Source organism: Salvelinus alpinus, chromosome 10 (assembly GCF_045679555.1).
Source record: "Salvelinus alpinus chromosome 10, SLU_Salpinus.1, whole genome shotgun sequence".
In the NCBI taxonomy this organism is placed as follows: domain Eukaryota; kingdom Metazoa; phylum Chordata; class Actinopteri; order Salmoniformes; family Salmonidae; genus Salvelinus; species Salvelinus alpinus.
This window is the reverse complement of record NC_092095.1, coordinates 51632888-51657387: the sequence shown is the minus strand read 5'-3', so window position 1 is coordinate 51657387 and position 24500 is coordinate 51632888. Positions and strand designations below refer to the sequence as shown.

Here is a 24500-nt window from a genome sequence, read left to right as displayed (position 1 = left end):
TGTCCTCTTCAAAAGTAGTGCACTAAATAGGGAATAGGATGCCATTTGGAACCTAAAGAGAGACCCACGAGTCCATCCTACTCAGTCTCCCTCGTCCACATGATGTCACCCCTGCCCTAGTCCCACACCACAAAGCATCTCAATGCAAATAACTAATTTCAAAGCAAATATGGTAGAAATAAACAGGATAAAGACAATATTCGGATACCACCCCCACAGCGCACTGCCGACCATCTCAACGCAGATGACTCATTTCAAATGAAAAGTAGTATATAGCAAGACACAATTCAGATACAACGTGGATACAGCTTTATTTTATTTACACTGAAGGCACATAGCATGTGTTATGACCATTATCAATAAAAAATAACAAAAGACAGTAAACATTTTCAAGCATCCGTGACATCCTCTTGCATGTATTTCTTTCCACACAACAGAAAAACCTACATCAACATATTTCATATCTAATAACTCTGTGTACCCAACATAGAAAAACTACAACTGGTAACACAGCAAAGACTACCTCATAACAAACAACCCACACATAAGTCTACTTAGAATACTGAATTCATTCTCAAAGAGCTACCATTTACATAACAGCACTTTGTTACATCATTTTTGTTTCATCAATAAAAGTTCCTTCACTCCTACATTTTGACAGATGTGTGGACCAAATTAACAAAATGGAAGTGAATGACAAATATTTTTCTCGTGACGATAAATAATAAAACATAAATAAATGCCTGCATTTTTCTCTTTACTTTTTCTTCCCTTCCTCTTACGAATATCATGTATGTACTTATGAGCTACTTAAAAAATACTGTGAGGGTGTGAGTGTGTGTTCTGTGTGTAGGAAAATACGCAACAGGAATGCACATAAACAAACAGAAAAAACTCTAAACTAAAACATCATCTTTCCGTATTGCATTAATGGAGTTTTGTGCAATAAAGTGCTGACAAAGAAACACCGTACTTTAATGACACTTTTCGATTTCAAAAAATTGATTTGGGGTCTTATTTCTGTTCATAAATATAAAATACATAGAAGACGACTTCAGAATGTATTGCAAAAGTATGACTTTTGTCTTTGCTGTAAAGAATAACTGAATCGCGGCCATTGTTATCTTAAACAAGAAAATAGTTTTGGGTCCTGTACACGGCATTACAGAAAACTAGTCTTCATTGTGTGAAAGACTTGTACTCACAAATACAGTGGGTACCAGCGTTAGTGGGAGCAGTTGGCATTGTACCATAATAACGAAACTGCAAGTTTACAGTGCAAAGAATATCTATCGACTTTCAAACGCATACATTAGAATGTCAGCACCTTTCAAAGTACTTGGGATAACAGCACTAATCCTTTGTAGACAAAACTTACTTCACATGAAGATGCACTCCCTCACTCTCAGCCACACGATTGGTCCCTAATTCATCAACTACTTTTATAAAGCACAGGAGGTTGGTGGCATCTGAATTGGGGAGAACGGGCTCCTTTGTAATGACTGGAGTTGAATTGTATCAAATAAATCAAACATTATGGTTTCCAGATGTCTGATGCCATTACATTTTCTAATTTCCTGCCATTATTACGAACAGTTCTCCCCTCAGCAGCCTCCTGTGGATTAAAGTGGATAAAGCTAATTGGGCTCTGACATCATTCCCTAAGTTCCCTTGCTGTGGTCCATGTCAGAATCCACAGAGACATACCAATGTTCAGTCAAACAGAGAGTTCGGCCCATTCCCATGCTTTACCCAACTTTAGAGAACACCACCATTTTGCTGTCTCCAATAAGTCCTATAGTGCATCTGAAAAAGGCACCTTATCCCCTATATAGTGCACTACTTTTGACCAAAGCAGTGCACTATATAGGGGAACGAGTGCCATTTCGGACACAGCCCTATTCTCCAGAGTGAGCTTCCAGATCTGCGATGAGAACATTTCCATCGGAGTCTGTGGCCTGGGAACTAGTATGTCTGTAGTACGCGTTTCCCAGGGACGGCAGTCTGCGGAAGCGCGTCACGTTCCTCTTGTAGACGAACCAGAGGACCGCCACCAGCACGGCGAAGATCAGCATGGCCACCAGGACTGCGGCTGGGACGATACCGTGGTGCAACCCTGGAAGAGACACAGAGGGGTGAGTTTACTGGACATTGAAGGTTCTATTAGTCATGGTAGAGGCTGCTCCCAAGATACCTTGAGTTGCCAAATTATTAGAATGCAAATGAGAAAAACAGCATAACTGTTAATAGCCTCAATTAAATACCTACCATTTAGTGGCGCCACTTCTACCTCAGTGATCATATCTGCAAAGAAGGCGATCTGTTTAACTTGACTGATCTATAGAATACATACATGTACACTGTACAAACGCATAACACAAAGCTTTGTCATAATGGCAGTTGGAGGCTAGTGAGAGGCTGCACTTACACAGGTAGCCCAATTCTGATATTTATTTCAAATATTGTCAAAAAGATCTGATTTGATTGGTCAAAAGACCAATTATTGGCAAACGATCTGATTTGATTGGTCAAACCTGTGTAAATGCAGCCAAAATGTCTCTACTCCACCTGAGTTGGTTTTGCAGACAAAGCCCAGTCTGTCAGTGCACTGAGAGAGGAGCCACATCCCATCAGACACCCTGGTGGACACACAGGTGTCTGCTGTCAGCAGGCTGGGGTCGGGGGCCCTGACGTTCCAGTTGGAGTAGTCCATAGGAGAACCATCGAGCAATGCCATGGAGCCCGCTAAATTGGACCGGACAAACATAAAATGTTTAATAAAGAAGTTGTGAATTGGTTCATTCGACCCCTCTCCTTCCACCCTACAACGCTGCCCCAGGTCATTGCTGTTTTTCCCCCCGGTGCTTCTATCAACTCACCAGCTAAAACACTAAGTCAATAAATAGTATCAAAATACGACTTGAAAAATGTTGAAATTCATTATGTTAAGCTGTGTCTTATCCCAGTTCTGTCCGAAGCACTTACATTGTCTGTCTTTTGCCAGCTGTTGGTTTATACTGTACGCCAAACCAGCAAGCTGCTTATTTTGAAGCGAGGAAACTTGGGGAAGCATGTGCTTACTGTCAGTGTTGAAGAACATCCCCAGCCAGACGGTTTGATGTGGGAAGCCATGCGACCACAGCTGCTCCAGGACAAACCGGTTTTCCGTCTCTGTCTGAATGGTCAGGACCTCTGATGTGTTCGCTGGTAGAGGTAAAACACCACCAAACTTTCATTATTACATGTGTGTTACTGAGCATGAAGAAGGCCATTCTCTGTGAATGGTTTGCACCCTCAGATCTATAGCTACAGTACAGTATTAGCTACTAGAATGGAGATAATACATGGATCCCATAGGGGGAGCTCTCACCAAACATTACATTTTGCACAATTACAACAGGGAGTCATCACAAGGAAATTCCCATTGAGAGAGATCCATTAAATCCTTGATCCATCCAAGCACGAGACCAAATTGTCTCCATGGTGTACTGGAGACTTACCGCAGTCGGATGAAGTTGCTGAACTAAGGACAGTTTTGCAAATTCCCCTTATGTGTTAAGGTTAGAATTTGGGCAGGGGAAACTGATCCTAAATCTGTGCTTGAGGGCAACATCTGCCGAGAGTTCCTGTACCTTTGTGTTTGCAGTGCTCTCTGGCCTCCTCCAGGGTCAGTCTCTGGACCACGGGCTCAAAGCTGTAGCAGCTGGCGCCAAACCTCACCCACGTCGATGGACACACAACCTCGTAGGTGGTGAACGCATTACTCTCTATGGGATTTTTTTTTTTTTAGAAAAGCAGTATTGTGCATTTGAAAGGATTGACTAACAGCACAGGAAGCTTTAGTAGCCACTGTTTTATAATGTGCTAGGACCCAGGCTATACTCACTAGGTGGTGGGACATGGCACAGGGCTCCCTGGAGTGGCATCTCACAGTCGGCCCTCCTCCAGCCCCCGGTGACGTCCATGTACACACAGTCCCCCAGGATGAAATCATCATCATCGGCCGTATCCCAGTGGGTGAAGACCGTGTCACTGCCATCAGACCACTGGTAGTTGATCCCATCCTGTAGGGGCGTACAGACACAGGCAGGGAGGAGGTGACACACACTCTCAGGGTGAGCCTACGTTGCTAAGGGAGATGACGGGGTTGTAGGTCATGTCATGCAACGGAGCAGAAAGAGTAGAGGGAGGCAGGTTCGGCTTGGGGGAAGTGTGGTGTTTATAGACCAATGTGTCTGGCATTGGGTAGAGCGCTGTGAATCAATTCTCTCCTTTCCTGTCCTCATTCCATATTTCACGAGCAAGACATTCCTTGAGTCTATGGGATCCTTGGATCCACATGTTGTGAGTGGCTAAGAATTCCTCCCAGCCGGGCTTGGTGGTTGAGAAAAACTACTCCCATACCGTGTGAGTGAAGCACAAAAATGCGCCCCAAATGGCACCCCGTTCCCTACACAGTGCACTACATTTGACCAGAGCCCTATCAGTCCTGGACAAAAGTAGTGCACTATAAAGTGAATAGGGTGTCATTTGGGACGTAACATAGTTATGCATGGACTGTGGGCCAGGAGGAAAGCTCTGGGGAGCACACTGGACAACTGCAGTAATGGGATAAGTTACAGTTTGACAAATATCTCTGTCACAGGATATTAGCTGTAAGACATATATTGGTATATAAACACCAAACATACAGCATACATATTCAGATCCCTTAAATAGTTTTTTCCCCCCTCATCAATCTACACACAATAAAAAACAGAAATATCACATTTACATAAGCATTCAGACCCTTTACTCAGTACTTTGTTGAAGCCCCTTTGGCAGCGATTACAGTCTCGAGTCTTCTTGGGTATGAGGCTACAAGCTTGGCACACCTGTATTTGGGGAGATTCTCCCATTCTTTTCTGCAGATCCTCTCAAGCTTTGTCAGGTTGGCTGCACAGATATTTTCAGGTCTTTCCAGAGATGTTCGATCGGGTCCGGGCTCTGGCTGGGTCGCTCAAGAACATTCAGAGACTTGTCCCGAAGCCTGTCTTGGCTGTGTGCTTAGAGTCGTTGTCCGATTGGAAGGTGAACCTTCGCCCAACTATGAAGTCCTGAGCGCTCTTGAGCAGGTTTTCATTAAGGATCTCTCTGTACCTTGCTCCGTTTATCTTTCCCTCGATTCTGACTAGTCTCCCAGTCCCTGCCCCTGAAAAACATCCCCACAGCATGATGCTGCCACCACCATGCTTCACCGTAGGGATGGTGCCAGGTTTTCTCCGGACGTGACGCTTGGCATTCAGGTTAAAGAGTTCAATCTTGATTTCATCAGACCAGAGAATCTTGTTTCTCATGGTCTGAGAGTCCTTTAGGTGACTTTTGGCAAACTCCAAGCGGGCTGTCATGTGCCTTTTACTAAGGAATGGCTTCCGTCTGGCCACTCTACCATAAAGGCCTGATTGGTGCAGTACTGAAGAGATGGTTGTCCTTCCGGAAGGTTCTCCCATCTCCACAGAGGAACTCTGGAACTCTGTCAGACTGACCATTGAGTTATTGGTCACCTCCCTGACCAAGGCCCTTCTCCCCTGATTGCTCAGTTTGGCCGGACGGCCAGCTGTAGGAGGATTCTTGGTGGTTCCAAACTTCTTCCATTTAAGAATGATGGAGGCCATTGTGTTCTTGGGGAAATTCAATGCTGCAGACATTTTTTGGTACCCTTCATCAGATCTGTCCCTCGACACAATCCTCTCGGAGCTCTACGAACAATTCCTTCGACCTCATGGCTTGATTTGTGCTCTGACATTTCCTGTCAACTGTGAGACCTTATATAGACAGGTGTGTGCCTTTCCAAATCATGTCCAATCAATTGAATTTACCACAAGTGGACTCCAATCAAGTTGTAGAAACATCTCGAGGATGATCAGTGGTAACTAGATGCACCTGAGCTCAATTTCGAGTCTCATAGCAAATGGTCTGAATACTTATGTAAATAAAGTATTTCTGTTTATTTTTAATAAATGTGCAAAAAAATCGAAAAAACAGTTTTCACTTTGTCGTTATGGGCTATTGTGTGTAGATTGATGAGGAACAATTATTTCATCCATTTTAGAATAGGGCCGTAACATAACAAAATGTGGAAAAAGGGAAGGGGTCTGAATACTTTCCGAATGCACTGTATTCATATAAGAGTTGTAGAAATGTGAATGCGTGGATGTGAATAGAAAGTGCCCAAATGGGACTGAGTAGGCCTACTTTTGAATGGAGGAGATCAGATACATTTGGTGATGATATGGTGCAAACATGCTGGGAATAGTTACAGAGATAATCCCCATGCTTTGAAAGAATGACATGGACTGGAGAGGGAGAGAGCGAAAACATCCGAGTAAACAGACTGTCAGATGCACGTGGTCTCAGGCATTTCTGTATTTACAACATTACTTCATTGTGGCCATGCTGTTTATAAAAGACCTCTAGCTAGTGCTCTTAACTGTTTCCTTGCCGTGACGTAGATCTACTGCACGCACTCCTAACATCATCAAAGGTCAATTCATGCCACAGACCAACTTCGACATGCTTGTTAACGAGCATTATCTACACGCACACACGCTCACATGCAGACACACACACAGACAGACAGACACACACACACACACAGCACAGGCAGGTAGCAGTACTTAGCAATATAGTATAATACATACGTCTTGACTATACAGTCCAATCCAGTTGGGGAATGCCAATCTATTGACAAGGACAGTAAGGAACGCCTGGTGGAAAGGGTCGGTAACGCTCACCAGCTCAGACTCAGACTCTAAGCACATATTCAGCGCCTCGTACCAGCTCATGTTGCCACGGGCAACCCTGTATCTGTGGTTCTTGTACTCAATATTGTCAGGGAGAGGGTGGAAGTAAGAGTGGGGTGGGGGTTTAGTTGTGTCTGTTGCAGGGAAAGAGAGAGGGAGAGGAAAAGATCAGAGAGATTGTTTCAGGGAGAAGCAAAGGCATGGATTCGACCCAAAATCAACAGAAACACTCATTTCATTGTTCAACAATTCCTGAAGGGGATTTCTCTCAGTGAGCAGACTCAACGGGTGACATTTTGAGAGCACAAAATAGGAAGCTATAACCAGAAACAACAGTTTCATTAATGAGGTAATACAGACATGATTGGTAATATCTCAGCTCTGGGATCTGAAAATAGGCCCCAATGTGTCTGAATGAGGGGTGAGTGCGTGACACAGAATGCATGAAGACAGACGGGAGTCCTACCTTGGGGTCTCTGACAGACAAAGCCATATCCACTTTCTGTGCACTTCTCGTCGAACCACTTCCCTGTCAGGTGGAAGTTGTGGTTGTTGGAGAGCACCGTGCACAGAGGATCGTTCAGCCACTCATCCTGCAGAGGAGGGGCGCCCACACACACACACACACACACACACACACACACACACACACACACACACACACACACACACACACACACACACACACACACACACACACAACACACACACACACACACACACACACACACACACACACACACACACACACACACACACAGAAAGGTACACAGACACACACACAAACAACCCACCCCCCCTAATCAATACACTATACAGAGAACATCACCAAACAAAGACAATATCTGATGTTTCATTTAACCTTACCGTCAGAGGGTTCTTGGGTTCTACAGGGGACCAATTGGTGTAGCTGACAGGTTTCCCATTGGTCCATTTCATGGTGTCCTCATCCCGTAGACCAATCCAAACGCCCACTGTACTGCCCTGGAGCAGCATGGTGATGTACGCTTGCTCGATCTCGTCTTGGATGGCGACCAGCGTGCCTTGGAAAGAGGAGCAGATAGACTGGGCGTCTCTCCAGGTCTTCCCCTCCTCAGAACTGTTGGGGAGGTGCAGCAGGAGACACTACCAGAAGACACACAAAACAAAGGGCAGAAATCTAGCAAGGTTCTGGTATAGTTCCACCATCTAGATTTTCCTTGTGCGGTGTGAAAGAAGAATTACGTATTTAACTGATCTGTTTGATATTAATGGTTAACAATTAATATTTAACTAATAGAAGGACATTTCTGTCCTACTAGTGTCTGTGTTTTCATGGGCTCCACTCTAGTTCCCTGCAGCTAATCTGGGCGTGTGGTCACTGGAGATGGCTTGAGCTGACAAATGAGTTAATAGACAAGAATGTGTTTTACTAGAGATAGCTTAGGAGTAGAACAATCCCTCATTGTCTCGAAATCATCCTTGCATCTGGGAAACGAAGCCAGGGTGGGGTTAAGACAACAACCCACGTGCAGATAACGACTGGATGAACCCAGAGTGGCTTATGATGCTCCTTGGTCTGCATGGGGGGGGGTGTTGAACCAACCATGACTGAGCATTGTTAGTGTCAGCTACTGTATATATAGTCCTCTGCATTTGTGTAAAGGTTAGGTTACTCGGTCCAACACTCAAGGGTGTGGGGTCGACCAGCCTCAATATTGCAATAATTAATCAATATTAAATAAAGTTGATTGTTTGAAAAGATTACCAAGTCTCTCTCAGTACTGAATGTCCACGACAACGGTCAGATGGCCAAGAGAAACTCAAATCAAATCAAATGTTATTGGTCACATGCCTAGACTTACCTAGACTTACCTGCGAGACCATTCCCAACAATTCAGAGTTAAAAGGTAAGACAAATATTTGCTAAATAAAAAAAGGAAATAGTAACACAATAAAAACATGGGAGATGAGGTGAACCTTGTGTCCGAAGTAGAGCCATCTCTCTGGACAGCCTCCGATGTGGTGAGGCTCTCTGGGAATCTCCACCACGGACACGGTCCGGCGCTTACATACGTGAGCATGGAGACCGCCACACTCACCCGCCGACCACTGACCTGTTGGTCACAACACGTCAAAGAGAAGTCGGTCATGGTATTTTTGTGTGTGTGTGTGTGTGTGTGTGTGTGTGTGTGTGTGTGTGTGTGTGTGTGTGTGTGTGTGTGTGTGTGTGTGTGTGTGTGTGTGTGTGTGCGTGCGTGCCTGTGATCTCACCTGAAATAGAGGACATGGTAACACACTGTTTCTGTTTCACTGGGGCATCATGGGAGCTTCCTTCTGCCCAATTCTGATAATCCACAGCGGATTTATCACTCCAACTGCGCACACACACACACACACACACACACACACACCACACACACACACACACACACACACACACACACACACACACACACACACACACACACACACACACACACACACACACACACACACACACACACACACACACTCCTATTACACCCCCCCCACACTAAAGAAACAGCATAATCCATTGAGTGTGAGGTAAAACACAGCATTGAATAAACTACAAAAAAAACACTTACCTGAACTCTTCTCTCACGTGGTCTGTAGACAGCCCTATCCACCAGTCAGTGGACCCCAGAGAGAGCTGAGAGAACCAAGAGAAGAAAAGGAATGCTTAGCTCACTCATTCAAGGCCTATTACCGTCCTCCTGCATTCTGCCCTCGCTCCAGTGAAGGGTCAGCCATTCAGCCTCTTTCACGCCACAAGAGCCCATTCAGCCCCTCTCCTCAGCCTTGGCCTCATTCAGCCCCTCTCCTCAGCCTTGGCCTCATTCAGCCCCTCTCTTTGGCCTTGGCCCCAGCCTCTGCTGTTTTATCCACAGCTCTGTCCTTTTTATAGCCTTCAAAAGCCGCTCCACCAGAGGGCCCTTCAGTTTGATCCAAGACGCTGAGCTGTAGTGAAACAAGGCCCTTTATTTTATTCCTGTACGCGAGGGCACGAATGTGCGAATGTGTCGGCGTGTGTTTGTATGTGTGTGTAAGAGAGAGAGAGAGTGTGTGAGGGCACTTGTGTGTGAACTGTGAATGTACAGGCGCGTGTGGGAATGAGGGCGCTCGCGTGTGAATGTCTCGCCTGGCGTGTGTGAACTCGTGTCGGCTTGTGTGTGTGTGTGTGTGTGTGTGTGTGTGTGTGTGTGTGTGTGTGTGTGTGTGTGTGTGTGTGTGTGTGTGTGTGTGTGTGTGTGTGTGTGTGTGTGTGTGTGTGTGTGTGTGTGTGTGTACAGACCTTCCCCATGCGCTCTCTGATGAATCGGAGCTCCTCTTTAGAGTGGACAGACAGCAAGTGGGCGCCCATCATCATACAGGCCAGGTTAACACCCTCCCAGGGAAAAGGCTGCCTGGCCAGCAGATACTCTGCGCCTCTGTAGAACACCCAGGGCTCGTTCTCTACAGGACGGAGGAAGGTTAACACAGTCACAATCACACAGTCCCTCTCAGAGTGACAACTGCAATTGATATCACAAATAAGCATATAAATGAATGCATAATGACTCAATAAAATACATAAAAAATGTAAAATATAACAAAATACATCAAAAGGAATACATTTACTTACGGTCGTTATACCAGTAGGGTTTGTTCAGCTCCATACCTATCGAGACAAATAAGGCAGACATTCTTATTGATAAACCTTTCAAATCTATAAGGATACATCAACAAGCAACTTTGAGATTTCAAACACTCCATACATGATAAAGGCAGCCCCCCGCACCTCTCTGATTCAGAGGGGTGAAATGCGGAAGACACATTTCAGTTGAATGCGTTCAGTTGGACAACTGACCAGGTATCCCCTTTTCCCTTTACTGTATACAGTGATCCCTCGCCACTTCGCGGTTCACTTATCGCGGATTCGCTATTTCGCGGATTTTCATAATGCATTTTTTATTTTTTTTTGGTGCATTGTGCTCTGCATTCTGATTCGCTAAAAACTCACTCCCGCTTCTTGTATCAAAACATGCTACGAATTGTGCTATCATTTTGTCGTCTCGTGCAGTTATGTGTACGTACATAAAACAGCTTGGCAAATTTACATTAAGTTGGCCAGGAAGGAAGGAAGGACTAACGCTTGGTCGCTTAGCAACCATGGTGCGAATGGCCACTGAACTTAAGCGAGTAGCTGAGGAATGGGACCCTTTGATGAGCCGTTCATTACAGTTCTCCAACGTAATCGATGGTGGCATGTCGGTGTACAGTACAAGGATCTTTTTGCAAAGAAGAAAAAAGAGCGACAACAGCTGCCTATCACTATGCTCTTCTCCCGAACAAACACACCTGCACCGCGGGCTTCAGAAGAAGAGAACACTGCAGAGCGCAGTCAGGATGCAGCGGCCCAGTCTGAAGAGCAGTGAAACGGCCTACACGTGAGTCACTGTATTTGTATACATGTAATAGTTGCTAATTGTAAAAAAAAAAGAAGTTTTCTATTTCGCGGATTTCACTTATCGCGGGTCATTTTCGGAACGTAACCCCCGCGATAAACGAGGGATTACTGTATACAGTGCCATTGATGGTAGAAGAGGTGCGTTCCCCCCCCTTACTATCCCTTACTGAAAAACCACATGGATTCACATGAAAACATGTGTTTTTGGAACACTTCGCGGGTTCACGTGAAATTCACGTGGTTTTTCCTGTAAGAGACGTACTCTAGGCAGAAAGGCTTTATATCAATCCAACCCATTAGTTATTATAATAGTGATTACCTCTGGGAACCTTGCAGATCCACTCGTGCTTGGTGTCGCAGGGCTGTGGCAGGAGGGCATTGGTCAGGTCGCTGTACACGCCACAGCTATGTCTGTCATCCTCCTCGTTCTTATCCTCTACGAAGGAGGACACCACGGGGGTCCCGTCAGACCACTCCCAAGCTCCTGCTGACTGGGGGTCTCTCTTATTCAAGCCCACCCAGAACCAACGACCCTCTGTTCTGAAAAAGAGGAAGAGTAGAGACAGAGAGAGAGAGACAGAGAGAGAGAGAGAAGGAGAGACAGAGAGAGAGAGAGAGAGAGAGAGAGAGACACAGGGAGGGAGAGAGAGAGAGACAGCGAGAGAGAGAGACACAGAGAGAGAGAGAGAGAGAGAGAGAGAGAGAGAGAGAGAGAGAGAGAGAGAGAGAGAGAGAGAGAGAGAGAGAGAGAGAGAGAGAGAGAGAGAGAGAGAGAGAGAGAGAGAGAGAGAGAGAGAGAGAGAGAGAGAGAGAGAGAGAGAGAGAGAGAGAGAGAGAGAGAGAGAGACAGAGAAAGAGACAGAGAGACACAGAGAGAGAGAGGTACAGGTATTTTAGAAAAGGTACAGGTATTTCCTGAATAAAATGTGTGTGCTTGATTCCCTGGGACAACACAGTATTATAAAAAGGGAAAAACAGGGGTGTAGGCTATAAAGCACACTAACTAACCCATCAAACATGGAGTGGAGGAGTCCTTTGACGAAGACCTGCTCCTTGTAGTGGTGGAAGCTGGCCAGCTGAGCTCCTAGAGCCTGGCAGAAGAAGTCAGCGTCTTCCCACGACCGCTTCATCAGGACCTTCTCGCTGTGGAACGCCTGAGGACCACAGTCAACAATGACACTCCGTCGCCTAGACTACAGCATCTCCTTATCTGCGTTGGTTTTCAAGTGACAGCTAACGGGGCAACCTCTATCATTTGGAGAATTCCAGTGATCATGTCATACTCTCTCAGAGTGGTGGCATAAGCATTGCTTTTCACAACAAGTTAATAACTGAGGAAGACACGAGAAATACAGGAAAAGAGATAAAGGAGAAGAGATAGAATGGAGAGGGGAGAAGAGAAGGAAAGGCAGATGACCTTGTAACAGTGGAGCAGGCCGGAGTGTGATTCCCAGCCTGGAGGACAGGGGGCGTAAGCGTCAATATGGACTGTAGGGAACAGGACCTCCTGGTAACCACTGACGCTCTGTTTACACACTGACAAGGCCTTCTGGGATTTGCAGTCCTTCACTTCCCAGTGACCCAAGGCCTGGCCGCCTGTCATAGCCACACAGCCACCTGCACTGACTAGAGAGGGGGGGGGAGAGAGAGAGAGAGAGAGAGAGAGAGAGAGAGAGAGAGAGAGAGAGAGAGAGAGAGAGAGAGAGAGAGAGAGAGAAAGAAAGAAAGAAAGAAAGAAAGAAAGAAAGAAAGAAAGAAAGAAAGAAAGAAAGAAAGAAAGAAAGAAAGAAAAAAAGAAAGAAAGAAAGAAAGAAAGAAAGAAAGAAAGAAAGAAAGAGACTGAGCTGTGAGAAACAGATCCACAACGCCAAGCTTAGCATGCACTGGTTAGAGTGTTGGCACCACAGTATTTTATTAACTAAATGATGGGAATTCTACTTCAAAGTCTTCCTGCCACTTCACCATAGCAACAGCATGATTAACGATGCTCTCACACTGACTGAAGGAAGCTGAGATTGTGAAACCTAAATTACACTTCAACTCATTAATCATAGGCAGCATCCCAAATGGTACTCTATTCGGCTATTCCCTTCACAGTGCACTACTAAAGTAGAGAACTACATAGGGAATAAGTTGCCATTTGGTACTAAGCCACCGTGTGAAGTGAAGGGGGGGCGAATGAAGGACAGTAGACAGCCGACACATCCACCTGGGGCTAAACTAACCCACAGCTTTGGCTGTCTTTCTGTTCTGTCTGTTCTGTCTCAGCCCTATTGCTGTCTAAGTGGAGCTGGTCTGTGTGATCGAGACCACATGCCAGTGGGGGAAAAAGGGAAGACTGTTGACAGCGGAGTGGTCTGGAAGAACAGAGGTGAATAGAGGAAACACTCAATCCACGACGACAAAACAGTAGTGTTTACCCGGGAGACTATTGTTTATTGACATAGCGTAAGTTGAAGTTTGTCCCTATCCACTGATCCAGGGTCAGATTGGTTTCCTTACCCTACTGATTAGAGAGCCGTTGGAGCCGTTAGTATACATTGCTGGGTAATCTGACCCTGGATCTGTGGTTAAGGGGCAACTTCTACCTGGAACATAGAGTATAGGACGCTACAGCCCACCTCACCACGTCTCCCTTCCCTACCTGGCTGATGCCTATTCCAGTTTGTATAGAGCAGGGGTAGGGTGGATCCGTTATGTCCCCCCAGCCAGCTGTACTCTCCATGGTTACCCTGGTCCTGTAGGGCCGTCCAGTAAAATACGCTACCGTTGGCTCCCAGCTCACTCACCAGGCTGTTCAGAAAGGCCTGCTCAAACCTGCCATGGAGAGAAATCAACAATCATTCCTAAGAATGTATTCTTGTCACCATGAAATATGGGAGTTCCCATTTGAGGTGTGTAAGAAATGGTTAAGATGAGAAGTCAAAGTCAGAAATCAGACCTGTTTTCCACTGTGACCAGAGGAGCCTTGCAGTAATAACCCTTGACAGCGTCTTCATAGCTCTGCTCGTGGCTCGTCACCATGTAGCAAGAGTGGCCCTTCCGCTTCCAATCCTGTGGGGAAGACATACAGGTGTAGGATCTTAATTTGAGCCAGTTTGCTACAGTAGGAAAATAATCCTGCAGAAACAGGAAATGTGAATTAATACGTGGATTATAATCAAAAGACATTGTTTGTAGGGGTTGATCCAAATTAAAGTGGAAATTACAAACTTTACAAACCTTTTTTAACCTCAAATACACTACAAGTTTGCATTTGCTGCTGTGCAGGTACATTCGAAGGAACAAACGAGTGATCAAATGAAGATCCTACATCTGTATCTCAGTTTGATTAAATTAATATTATATGCGTGAATACCGCAGACACCATCCAGGAGTGAGAGTAGCCAAGACAATGCGCTGAATACACTGGAGTAGATAGACTAGAGGTGGGAGCCAGACTCACACATTACTCCATGTCTATACACACAGACACCTGAAAAGAATCTGGGCCGGTGTACAAGAATAGCAACAAGCTCAGGCGAGCCGGCCAAGCTGACTGGATTGTGTTACACTCCAAACATTCTGGCAGAAAGAGCCGCATAGTTTGGAATTAGCAGTAGACGGCAGTGGCTAATACAAGCAAACACACGTGGAGGATTGGGGTTAGGGGAACGGGGGGTGGAGGAGGGGGTGGTTAGGGCTATGACTGGGCCCATCTGTTAGGACTGGAGGGGGCTTGGGGGGGGGCTTTGGGAAGTGTCTTAGGGACAGGAAGTAGTAGTGTTTTGACAAGTGTCCTACATTTCACTCCCACCTCCCCATACACACTTGATGACCAATCGCAGCCAACACTTGCCGACACGTGCGTGTAGAAGGAATGTACACCAGTTCCTCCGCGATGAAGGAGATTCTCTCTTTATGTTGTCAAATCCCTTTCCAACTGAGGCCGTTTTCAATGAACACAGCTCGGATGATTGTGTGAATTTCACAACGTGGCCTGAATATAATCAAATACAGTCTCTGAAAAAAGTCTTTATTCTGTGATGTCCCATATTTTTTTAGTGCCTATTGATACTACACCTCCAGGGCTATTTCCTGTCCGTTTTAGGACATGGTGAGCAGTGAAACAGCCCTTATGAGTCAATCTGCTTATGTCCTCGTAAACAGAGGTCACAACACCACATGACAGTCAGACAATACGTCATCTAGCTGTTGAATCAGCTCATTGTACTGAATGCAGAGCAGACTCACCCTAAGCAGGGATCTGAACCCAACCAGGCTCTTTCACTGTAATGGTAATGCATGTCTGGATATGTGGAACGCCACTATTCTGACCACACAGCATTCCACAGATCCTCTGTCTGACAAAGGATGTATGGAATCAACAATGCATGGTGCCATGAAGTTCTTCTGGAAACAGTTGGGTTAAGATTGATAAGAGAGCTATGTTGAATTTCAATTTCACCTTCCATGGATATGGCAGATATGCATTCTTCTGCTCGGGGCTAGGACATATGCAGCTCTGATATCTTGTAGGGTTGATTATCAGATCATCTATGTGTGTGTGTGTGTGTGTGTGTGTGTGTGTGTGTGTGTGTGTGTGTGTGTGTGTGTGTGTGTGTGTGTGTGTGTGTGTGTGTGTGTGTGTGTGTGTGTGTGTGTGTGTGTGTCTACCTCAGGACAGCCCTCGTCCCATGCTCCAGTGGGGAGTCCTGCTCTCCTACACACCGCAGGGAGCTTCTCATCGCATGGTGCCAACAGCCAGTTCCCCTCCTAGGACGATATTCAGTCAAATAAAGATGACGAACCAACCGCAAACTGTAGTCATACATGACAAATAATTCAGTTGACTGTACCGTTATGTCAGTCTTGGCACAGAGCTGACTGTTGCTATGGGTAGGATGGTGCATGTGCCAGAGAGTGAGGTCGACTGGGGAGCCGTCTGACCACTCCACAGCTGAGGACGATAGCTTCTTTATCAGGCCGATCCACACCTCTGAGCCAGACCCTGAGACTACAGTACACACATATACATGTATGTAAATGTACACACACACACACACACACACACACACACACACACACACACACACACACACACACACACACACACACACACACACACACACACACACACACACACACACACACACAACATACTTAGTTGATTTGTCAACATTAAAAAACAACTACCTAAAAGACAATACCCTCCCATGATCCTTTATGATGTCCACACTATCCCAGAACAGAGAACGCACTATACACCGTCCCATGATCCTTTATGATGTCCACACTATCCCAGAACAGAGAACGCACTATACACCGTCCCATGATCCTTTATGATGTCCACACTATCCCAGAACAGAGAACGCACTATACACCGTCCCATGATCCTTTATGATGTCCACACTATCCCAGAACAGAGAACACACTATATACCACATACTAGAATATAGAACCCCAGATCCAGACTCACCGTTAGCCAGCAGGCCCAGCAGCAGTTCTACATCAGATAGTGAGTGTAGGCTGGTGAGGTTGGCCCCTATGGAGTTACAGGCAGTGGAGGAGTCCTCCCAGCTCCCTGCCTCAGCCTCTGCCAGGGCTTTGTAGCAGTAACGGTTGTGGGCCAGCCAGCCCTCGGAACACACCGTGCGGTAGTACTGCCAGTTATCTGGGGGCGGGTGACGGAGAGGAAAAGAGACGAGAGGTAAGGGTCCAATTCAGCACAAAAACATTAGCACCTGTCATTCTAAGATTTAGGGGTAAAGAGAGAATGTCCAAGTATTTGGTATTTTGGTATTTTATTAGGATCTCCATTAGCTGTTGCAAAAACAGCTACTCTTCCTGTGGTCCACACAAAACATGAAACATAATACAGAATGACATAATACAGAACATCAATAGACAAGAACAGTTCAAGGACAGAACTAAATACTTTTTCTTTTAAAGGCACACGTAGCCTACATATCAATGCATACACACAAAAGAGTAATCTCGAATTTGCCACTCTTCCAAGTGTCGTTCATCACTCTGGAGAAATATAAATGAAAGAAAGTAAATGGAAGTTCGGTCCGAGGTGGAAACATTCTCAAATGGAGGTGTACTACTTGAACTTGTCTAATAAGAACTCTCATCCTCCATTTTAAAACACTTCCAGCGTGTCATGCCTACTGAATCGTACACAACCTCTGTTTTCTGTTCTAGCCCTGTTCTAGCCCAGCGCGGAAGAAGCCGAGGTCAAGAGTTCACGTTCCAGGTGGAACCCAGCTGTTGAGCTGCTAGCTGAAGCTCCTCTCCCATTCTATTCGTAGGTTCATTCGAAAGACATCACTCACTGGAGTGACTCAGAACATCTTCTGTCACTGGGATAAATAACAAGACTTCTATCAGGAAAATAACAACCGAGCTGTGCCCAAACGCTGACCTGTTAGAGAAGGTTTTTCAGTACCATTCAACAGTTCTTGTTGGAGAGAACATCGTTTTGGAACATTACAGATGGATAATTCACCAGACGACTCTCGAGCCAGACAGAAACAATTGAGTCATCCGTATCAACCAAAACAAACAGCCAAACGTTGCTCATGGTTATACAGGGCTGTTCAGAACTGTTAACAAGTACTAGTTGGAGACTGTGTATAAGAATATGACAAATTGGACAGCTCACCAAGCCCTCTTGAGCCAGACAGAGACAGCTGACTCAAGTACCAAACACAACCAAACTCTGTGTATCAGTCCCAAATAGCACCCTATACCCTACATAATGCACTATTTTTGACCAGAGCCCTATGAGCCCTGGTCAAAAGTAGCACACTATATAGGGAATAGTGTGCTATTTGGGATGCAAGTTAATAATTCCCTAGGCCCTAGAGCCAGACGGACCTTTTTTTATCAGCTTCTACATGTAATCACTACCTATAAACCACAATGTAAAGAGGTTACTGTGAATCTGACAGTAGCTTACAGGCAGCTCGGTGGCAAGTAAAATTCTGTACGTCATATAACAGTACACCTACTGTAATATAAATACAGTATCAAAGCAAGTACTGTGTAATAACACACAGTACAATACCTTAACATATACTGTATTATACTGTAAAAAAATTAAAAAATAAAAGTGAACGCTACCGTAATCGGGATGAATGAATGAATGGATGAATTCATGAAATTTATTGAGGGGAGGGGTTTCTATTTATTAGCATTTTACAGTAGCAAGCAGGTTGGCTGCTAGGTAAAGTGTTTACATTACAGTATATTAATTACAACTTGGTGTTTTATATCACTTGTACTTCTAGAGGCCTTAACAAAGGCTTCCAAACTGGCAGTGACTACAGTGCAAAACAGAACAAAAGGACAAGGTTTAAGACTTGCTGCCACTCCAATCTGTCCCCTACTGTATCTGTCCCCTACTGTGGGGCACTATAACCACATATGAGTTAAACTGCTACAGCATTCTCACTTCCAGGTGCAACAAATATAGCCTATTACAAGGCACGCCTCAAAATATGTTAATTAGCCAGAAACAACACTACCATGCACCCACTAGTGGTCTAAAGGTTTTTGGCACTCCAAAGATGAGGGACAGTACTGTATTCTGTGGGTTGGAATTACAGTACCATTCGAAATACAGCAATTCTATGCCCCGCCCACAACATTTTCACACAATGCACCATCATTTACAGTATGCTGCAGCAAAACATTTCATAGTATTTCACTGTTGAAAATACCCCAAATTACTGTATAATTTACAGTTTTATGTTACAGTGCAGATTATTAATAATTTCTTGTAGTACAATGGCTGAGCACTAAGGCAACAATAGACTGAGTGCCAGTCTGTTTGTGCTATCATGCCAACTCTTTGTTACTCATTGCCATGACGAACGCTGTTTTGCACAAACAGATATGGGACCAGGTTAGGGCCACAATATGAAACATATAGGACCATTGACGTCTTACCTAGTGGCTCAGCTCTCCTGGTGTCATTGGGGGTCTTCTTACAGATGTAGGGTAGAGCAGACTCACAGGACAGACTCTGCCACTGGTGCCCCCCCGAGGCTGAGTTATACACTCCACACTGCCTGTTGTCCTGCAGAGGGCTGGATGATAGGCCTGGGAGAGACCAACACGGGTAACGGGGGAGTTACAGGTAGAAAGGGAGAAACGTTGGCCTAGTTTCAAACACACATTTCTGGCTCCCACCACTGCTACAGCAGGAACTTCTTGATTCTCCCCGCTGAGATCCAAATGGACTGGACCGGTTTGAGCAAAATGGCCAGAAACTCCATTTCAGAGGGCTACATGAAGCTATTACATCTTATTACTAACGCTAATGCTGTTCATTCACATCTTAAAGGTGGAATCTGGGCCTTGGAGTGGGAATGAAAAGGCGGGAGAGCAGCCCAAGTCTCTTACCCGAGGTGAAGTTAACCAAGGCCAGAGGAGCTCCATCAGACCACTGCCACCCTGTTCTCTCACTCAGATGGTTCAGTCCGATCCACACCATCACCCCCACGTCAGCCAACCGCTCTGAAAGACACAGAACCACACACATGAACACCACTAACTCTGGGCAAAACGTCTTGTCCTTTCTCCAACCTGAATAAGCAAAACTATGAACACAAGTCCGTTTTAAGGCATAATACCGCACCCAAGAGTTTATAGTTTATACAGTATGTGTAGCTCAGACCATACCACCCACCTTGTCTCCTTTCCTGACTAAAAGTTTAAATAAAGTTTTAAATGTTTAGATAGAACTATTAAATATAGTGATAAAATAGTTTTATGTACCTCTGATGTACAACTGTTCAGTGAGGTCAGTGATGCTGAGTAGACTTCCTCCCTGGGCCAGGCAGGAGGAGTAGGCCTGGCTCCACGTCAGGATGGTGTACAGGTTGAACTGGTAACACGCACGGCTCTCCTGGTTCGAGTCCCAGAACGTATCGCAGCTCAACTCTGGAGGCAGAGACAAAGACATTTGAATATTATCATGGTTGTGTTGTATCGAAGAAATTCGATCAAACCCACACCGTACAACAATACTGTTGTGTGTGTGTGTGAGTGTGCATCACCTTGACTGGGACAGAAGCCCCATTTCTCATCCTGGTCGTATCGACTGGTGGTGGCACACCAGCGATGGTGGTCCTCGCGCCCCTCTGCCGTGCACTCCGAGTACCACTTGTTGTTGTAATTGAACGGCAGGGCACAAGGCATGCCGTGGGCATTACCCAGCAGTGTGTGGATCTCTACGGAGAAAAACATTGTCACCGCCACCTTCTTTGGGCTCATGTTCGCGGATATATAGTGAGTCAGTTTGTTTTCTTATGTAAGGGATGAGCAGCATTTGCATGGCTGCATTAACATCAAACCAACTGTGCCTCAATGAAACTGTCTGTGTAGAAAGAGGTCAGTCAGTACATGTCACGACTACAATATACTATGTATGCTAGTGATGCGCGGGTTGACTCGTAACCCGCAGTGATATCCGCAGGGCGGGTGGGTTTAGTGTCATGAAATATTGTGTGGATGAAGGACGGGTTGAATAAAGAGAAAACGATGCATTAAAAATCCATAAATATATCCTTCTTATGCAATTCATATGTATAGGCTACAATGAGGTTTGTCTTTTATTTGTTTTATCTGGCGTTAGTGCGTAGGCTAGCCTAAGCCTAAACATTAGGGCCTAACCGTAGAGCGCCAAATACGAACACCGATTGCCAGATGTTTAATTCGATAAGAAAATGGAGAGTTCAAATGAAATGGAGGGGAGGGCCAGAACAGTAGTCTAATGTTTGGGAAAGATTTGGTGAAGTGCTAAAAGTGGATTACAGCAGTGCCGGCGATGATATGCGTGATGATGGTGAGGCTCTATACAAATTTGAGTCACAAGACAGGGACTTCAAAATGGCGCGTCTAGGGAACTGTACTGTTCAGACAGGTTAAATGTGATAGCAGCTGAACTGGACACTGACTGTAGGTCTAGAACTTCTCATAGTCTAACAATGTTAACTTCTGCTAAATGAATTATTTATTGCAGTAAAACGATACACCGATAGTGACGGGGGAAAAAATCGATATGGCAACATATCGGGATACTATTTTTGACGACTTATCGTATCGTAAGCAATGTTTTTGGAACAGTATTGAATTGCAATACATATAGAACCGTGAGAATCGCAATACATATCGTATCGGCACTTATGTATCGAGGAGGTCAAAGAGCTGGCAGTGTGGTGCCAGTACAACAACCTCTCCCTCAATGTGAGCAAGACAAAGGAGATGATTGTGGACTTCAGGAAAAGGAGGGCCGAACAGGCCCCATTAACATCGACGGGGCTGTAATGGAGCGGGTCGAGAGTTTCAAGTTCCTTGGTGTCCACATCACCAACAAACTATCATGGTCCAAACACACCAGCACAGTTGTGAAGAGGGCACGACAACACATTTTCCCCCTCAGGAGACTGAAAAGATTTGGGTCATTTTAACAGCTTTTAATTTTCTTAAAACCGTTCAAACTGATGTAATTTGGAAATTCTGCAAATTGCATTTTCTCCCCGGTCCCTAAATGTCTTTGCTCTGCAAGAGAAGCAGAAACTAAAGAGAAAACAAACTTTATCGACGTCAACTACATTGAAGCATTTATTCTATACATTTATGACATTATTCTGATGATTTGGTCTTCTAGGGCAACAAGTAATGACAGAAGAGAAGCTGCACGTACAGTATCTAATTACAGACAAGTTCATTGACTGAAAAATAGCCTACCTAAATGTAAGGATATTATAAGCAGTAACATATGCCGATCTAAAAAGGCTTGTCAAAAAATCATTCCACCTTCTCTGACTGTACAGCGCTTTTTCTATATTTGCGGGTTAGGGTCGGGTGCGAGCCTCGGATTTTCAAGTTATCATATATAGTTGGGCGGTTACGAATGGGTTATTAGCAATTGCGGGCGTGTGCGGGTGAACAAACAGCTGACCCACGCATCACTAATGTTTACTACTTACCCTCATAAGGATAGGCACATGGACCCTCCCCCGGTGTAGAGTACCTCCGCCACTGATGATAACTGGCCCTCTTGACCACCACCAGGCGTCCAGCCACGGACAGCTTCAACTGGGACGCCCCGTACAACGTATTCCCATTGCACCTCCACCACAGGGTCCGGAGGGGTGAGTCACACTCGAAGGTGCCCAGGGGCTGGGTGGAGTCGCTGATGTTCAGGCCCAGACAGAGGCTGCTACCCAGATTGAAGAGGCGGTGGCGAGACACCCACTTCCACAGCATATGGCGGGTGGGCCTCTCACAGCTCTCCAGGACCAGGTTAGAAGAGGAGGAGGAGATGCAGCGCTTCAGCTGGGTACTCTCCATGATGAACAGACCCTTGTCTGGGAATAGAGGGATTGATGGATGGAAATGTAGGATAGTGGTGAAGAATAATAGCATCTTGTACTGTAAACTTTACTATGCTCTCTACGACACCAATATTGGTGTCTGAGCACTAAAAGGCCCTGTTTTAAGGCTTCCGTCATGCTTCGGTTCTGCTGGACCGAACGAGTGTGCTCGCATACTCCCTTAAAAGACCTTTGCTTGAAAAACGAGAAAAAGTACTGTTTGTTCAACTTGAGAAGCCATAGCCAGTATACACTTCCTCAAAACAGTCAGAATTGAAAAAAAATTAAAAATAAAGATATCTGTCATTAATTTTGACGTTTTTATCGAGATCTTAGTTGCGCAATTTTAAATCTAACTATGATGTTTGGTGCAGTATTTCTCAAGTTAAAAAAAATGGCATGAATACGAGTCATCTATTGTTGAATGGCAACAAACACTTTATTGAAGAATCCCTACTGTTGACCAATGACAGATGATGGGGCGTAAACTTCGCCCCCCGAACTTCGGCATGCCTAGAGAAACTGTTTTGTGTGCACGAACAGTCGAAAAAAAACGTGCCGAAGACCAAAACGCACAAAAACTTCACAAATGATCGTCATAATATATGCACGTATTGTTCCGAACTGTTTATTGTTCAGGGGCCTATCCGTGTCATTCTCCTATACACATGTCTGAAACAAGTGTGAATGTTTATAGGCTGCTCAAATGTATTATTAGGCCTACGCATAATAACAACACTATAACAACATTACCACTAGCCTAGATTGTCATATCCGATAAACATTTAAAGTTCAATGAGACTGGAGACTGGAGTTCAGGTCATGGACAGGCCTACTCTTTGTGCCCAACCAAACAACATGTCTGAGGCTGTTTCTCTCTGTCTCTGTGTGTATGTGTGCCTAGTTAAATAAAGGTTACATTAACATAAAATAAAAATGTGGGTGTCCTCCTGTCATTCCTTTGGCATAATTCCATGACCCAATTTGAGCTCTCTCCTGTCTATACCAGGGAAACATGCCCTCTACAGCCTACAGTTCCTATACTGTGCAAACAGTCTATCCATTACCTTTACCTGACCCTAATCTGTCCGTCCCTCTACCCATAACAGCATCAATGTTGATGTTTTATTCTTTCTGACCTGTCCAATCTGCATCAGAAGCCTGATGGTCACATGATGAGTCCATTCATTAATTGATCATGCATAATAAGGGCAACATGTTCTTATTACGAAACCATTTTGCAGTACTTCCAGATTACACAACAATTCAACTATCTTTTCTTATATTGTTTATTGTATTTTTCCATAATCGAAACCGAGAATAATATAACGCATCTCGCCATGCATCCAGCGGCGCAGCGCTGTAGCCTACAGAAGCCTATGCAAATATCCTGTCTTGCACATACAGTATACCACACTTGCGTACACAGGAGTTTTTCTTATTGTAGACTTTCTTGTCCTGACTTGCATGACTGACCTATCATTTATAATTCTTGAAAAAAACCTAAACAGTAGGCTACTAGTGGACACATTTTGATGTTCGATGCAGTCTGAGCTGAACTTACTGTAGAGTTCGGAAAGATCTTTTTTCTCCAACACCACATCGTCATCAATCACACAGTCGCAGCTATTCACAAAGACTATTGCAAAGATTAACAAGAGCACTCCTAAAGATTCTGTACAGCGTGATAAATATATTCTCATTTCGACGACAAGTTGCGGAATAAAAAGGCAGGAGTTGGAACATTCCTTGGTTGTTTTTCTCCTGAAGAATTTTCCGAAAGTTTGGGTAATCGCGACGTCACGGCCCAAGGTCTCTGCGGGGTAGTAAAGGCAGCATAGCCTACATTTCTTCCAGACAATTTTTGGGCGGGGGTCGGCTTTTATGGTTTTTATACAC

At 45.0% G+C, this 24500-nt stretch overlaps 1 protein-coding gene across 2 annotated transcripts; it reads right to left on the bottom strand.

The window, feature by feature from the left end:
• Nucleotides 1–294: 294 nt before the first annotated feature.
• pla2r1 (phospholipase A2 receptor 1) lies at nt 295–24475 on the bottom strand. Of its 2 annotated transcripts, XM_071329461.1 has the most exons (28): nt 24166–24475; nt 22215–22595; nt 20280–20453; nt 19999–20163; nt 19624–19737; nt 19168–19320; nt 16691–16885; nt 16071–16228; nt 15889–15987; nt 14174–14286; nt 13877–14049; nt 12650–12858; nt 12241–12386; nt 11552–11772; nt 10408–10443; nt 10078–10238; nt 9371–9435; nt 9036–9139; nt 8742–8878; nt 7650–7907; nt 7249–7375; nt 6681–6916; nt 3887–4064; nt 3633–3767; nt 3082–3204; nt 2569–2745; nt 2269–2304; nt 295–2116 (listed from the first exon to the last, which is right to left on the bottom strand). In XM_071329461.1, exons 1-28 carry the CDS (start codon nt 24302–24304, stop codon nt 1899–1901), a joined length of 4431 nt encoding a protein of 1476 aa, XP_071185562.1. In that variant the 5' UTR covers nt 24305–24475; the 3' UTR covers nt 295–1898. The 2 variants fall into 2 exon arrangements, with proteins under 2 accessions (XP_071185562.1, XP_071185565.1); XM_071329464.1 differs by lacking the exon at nt 19168–19320.
• Between the last annotated feature and the right edge of the window lie 25 nt (nt 24476–24500).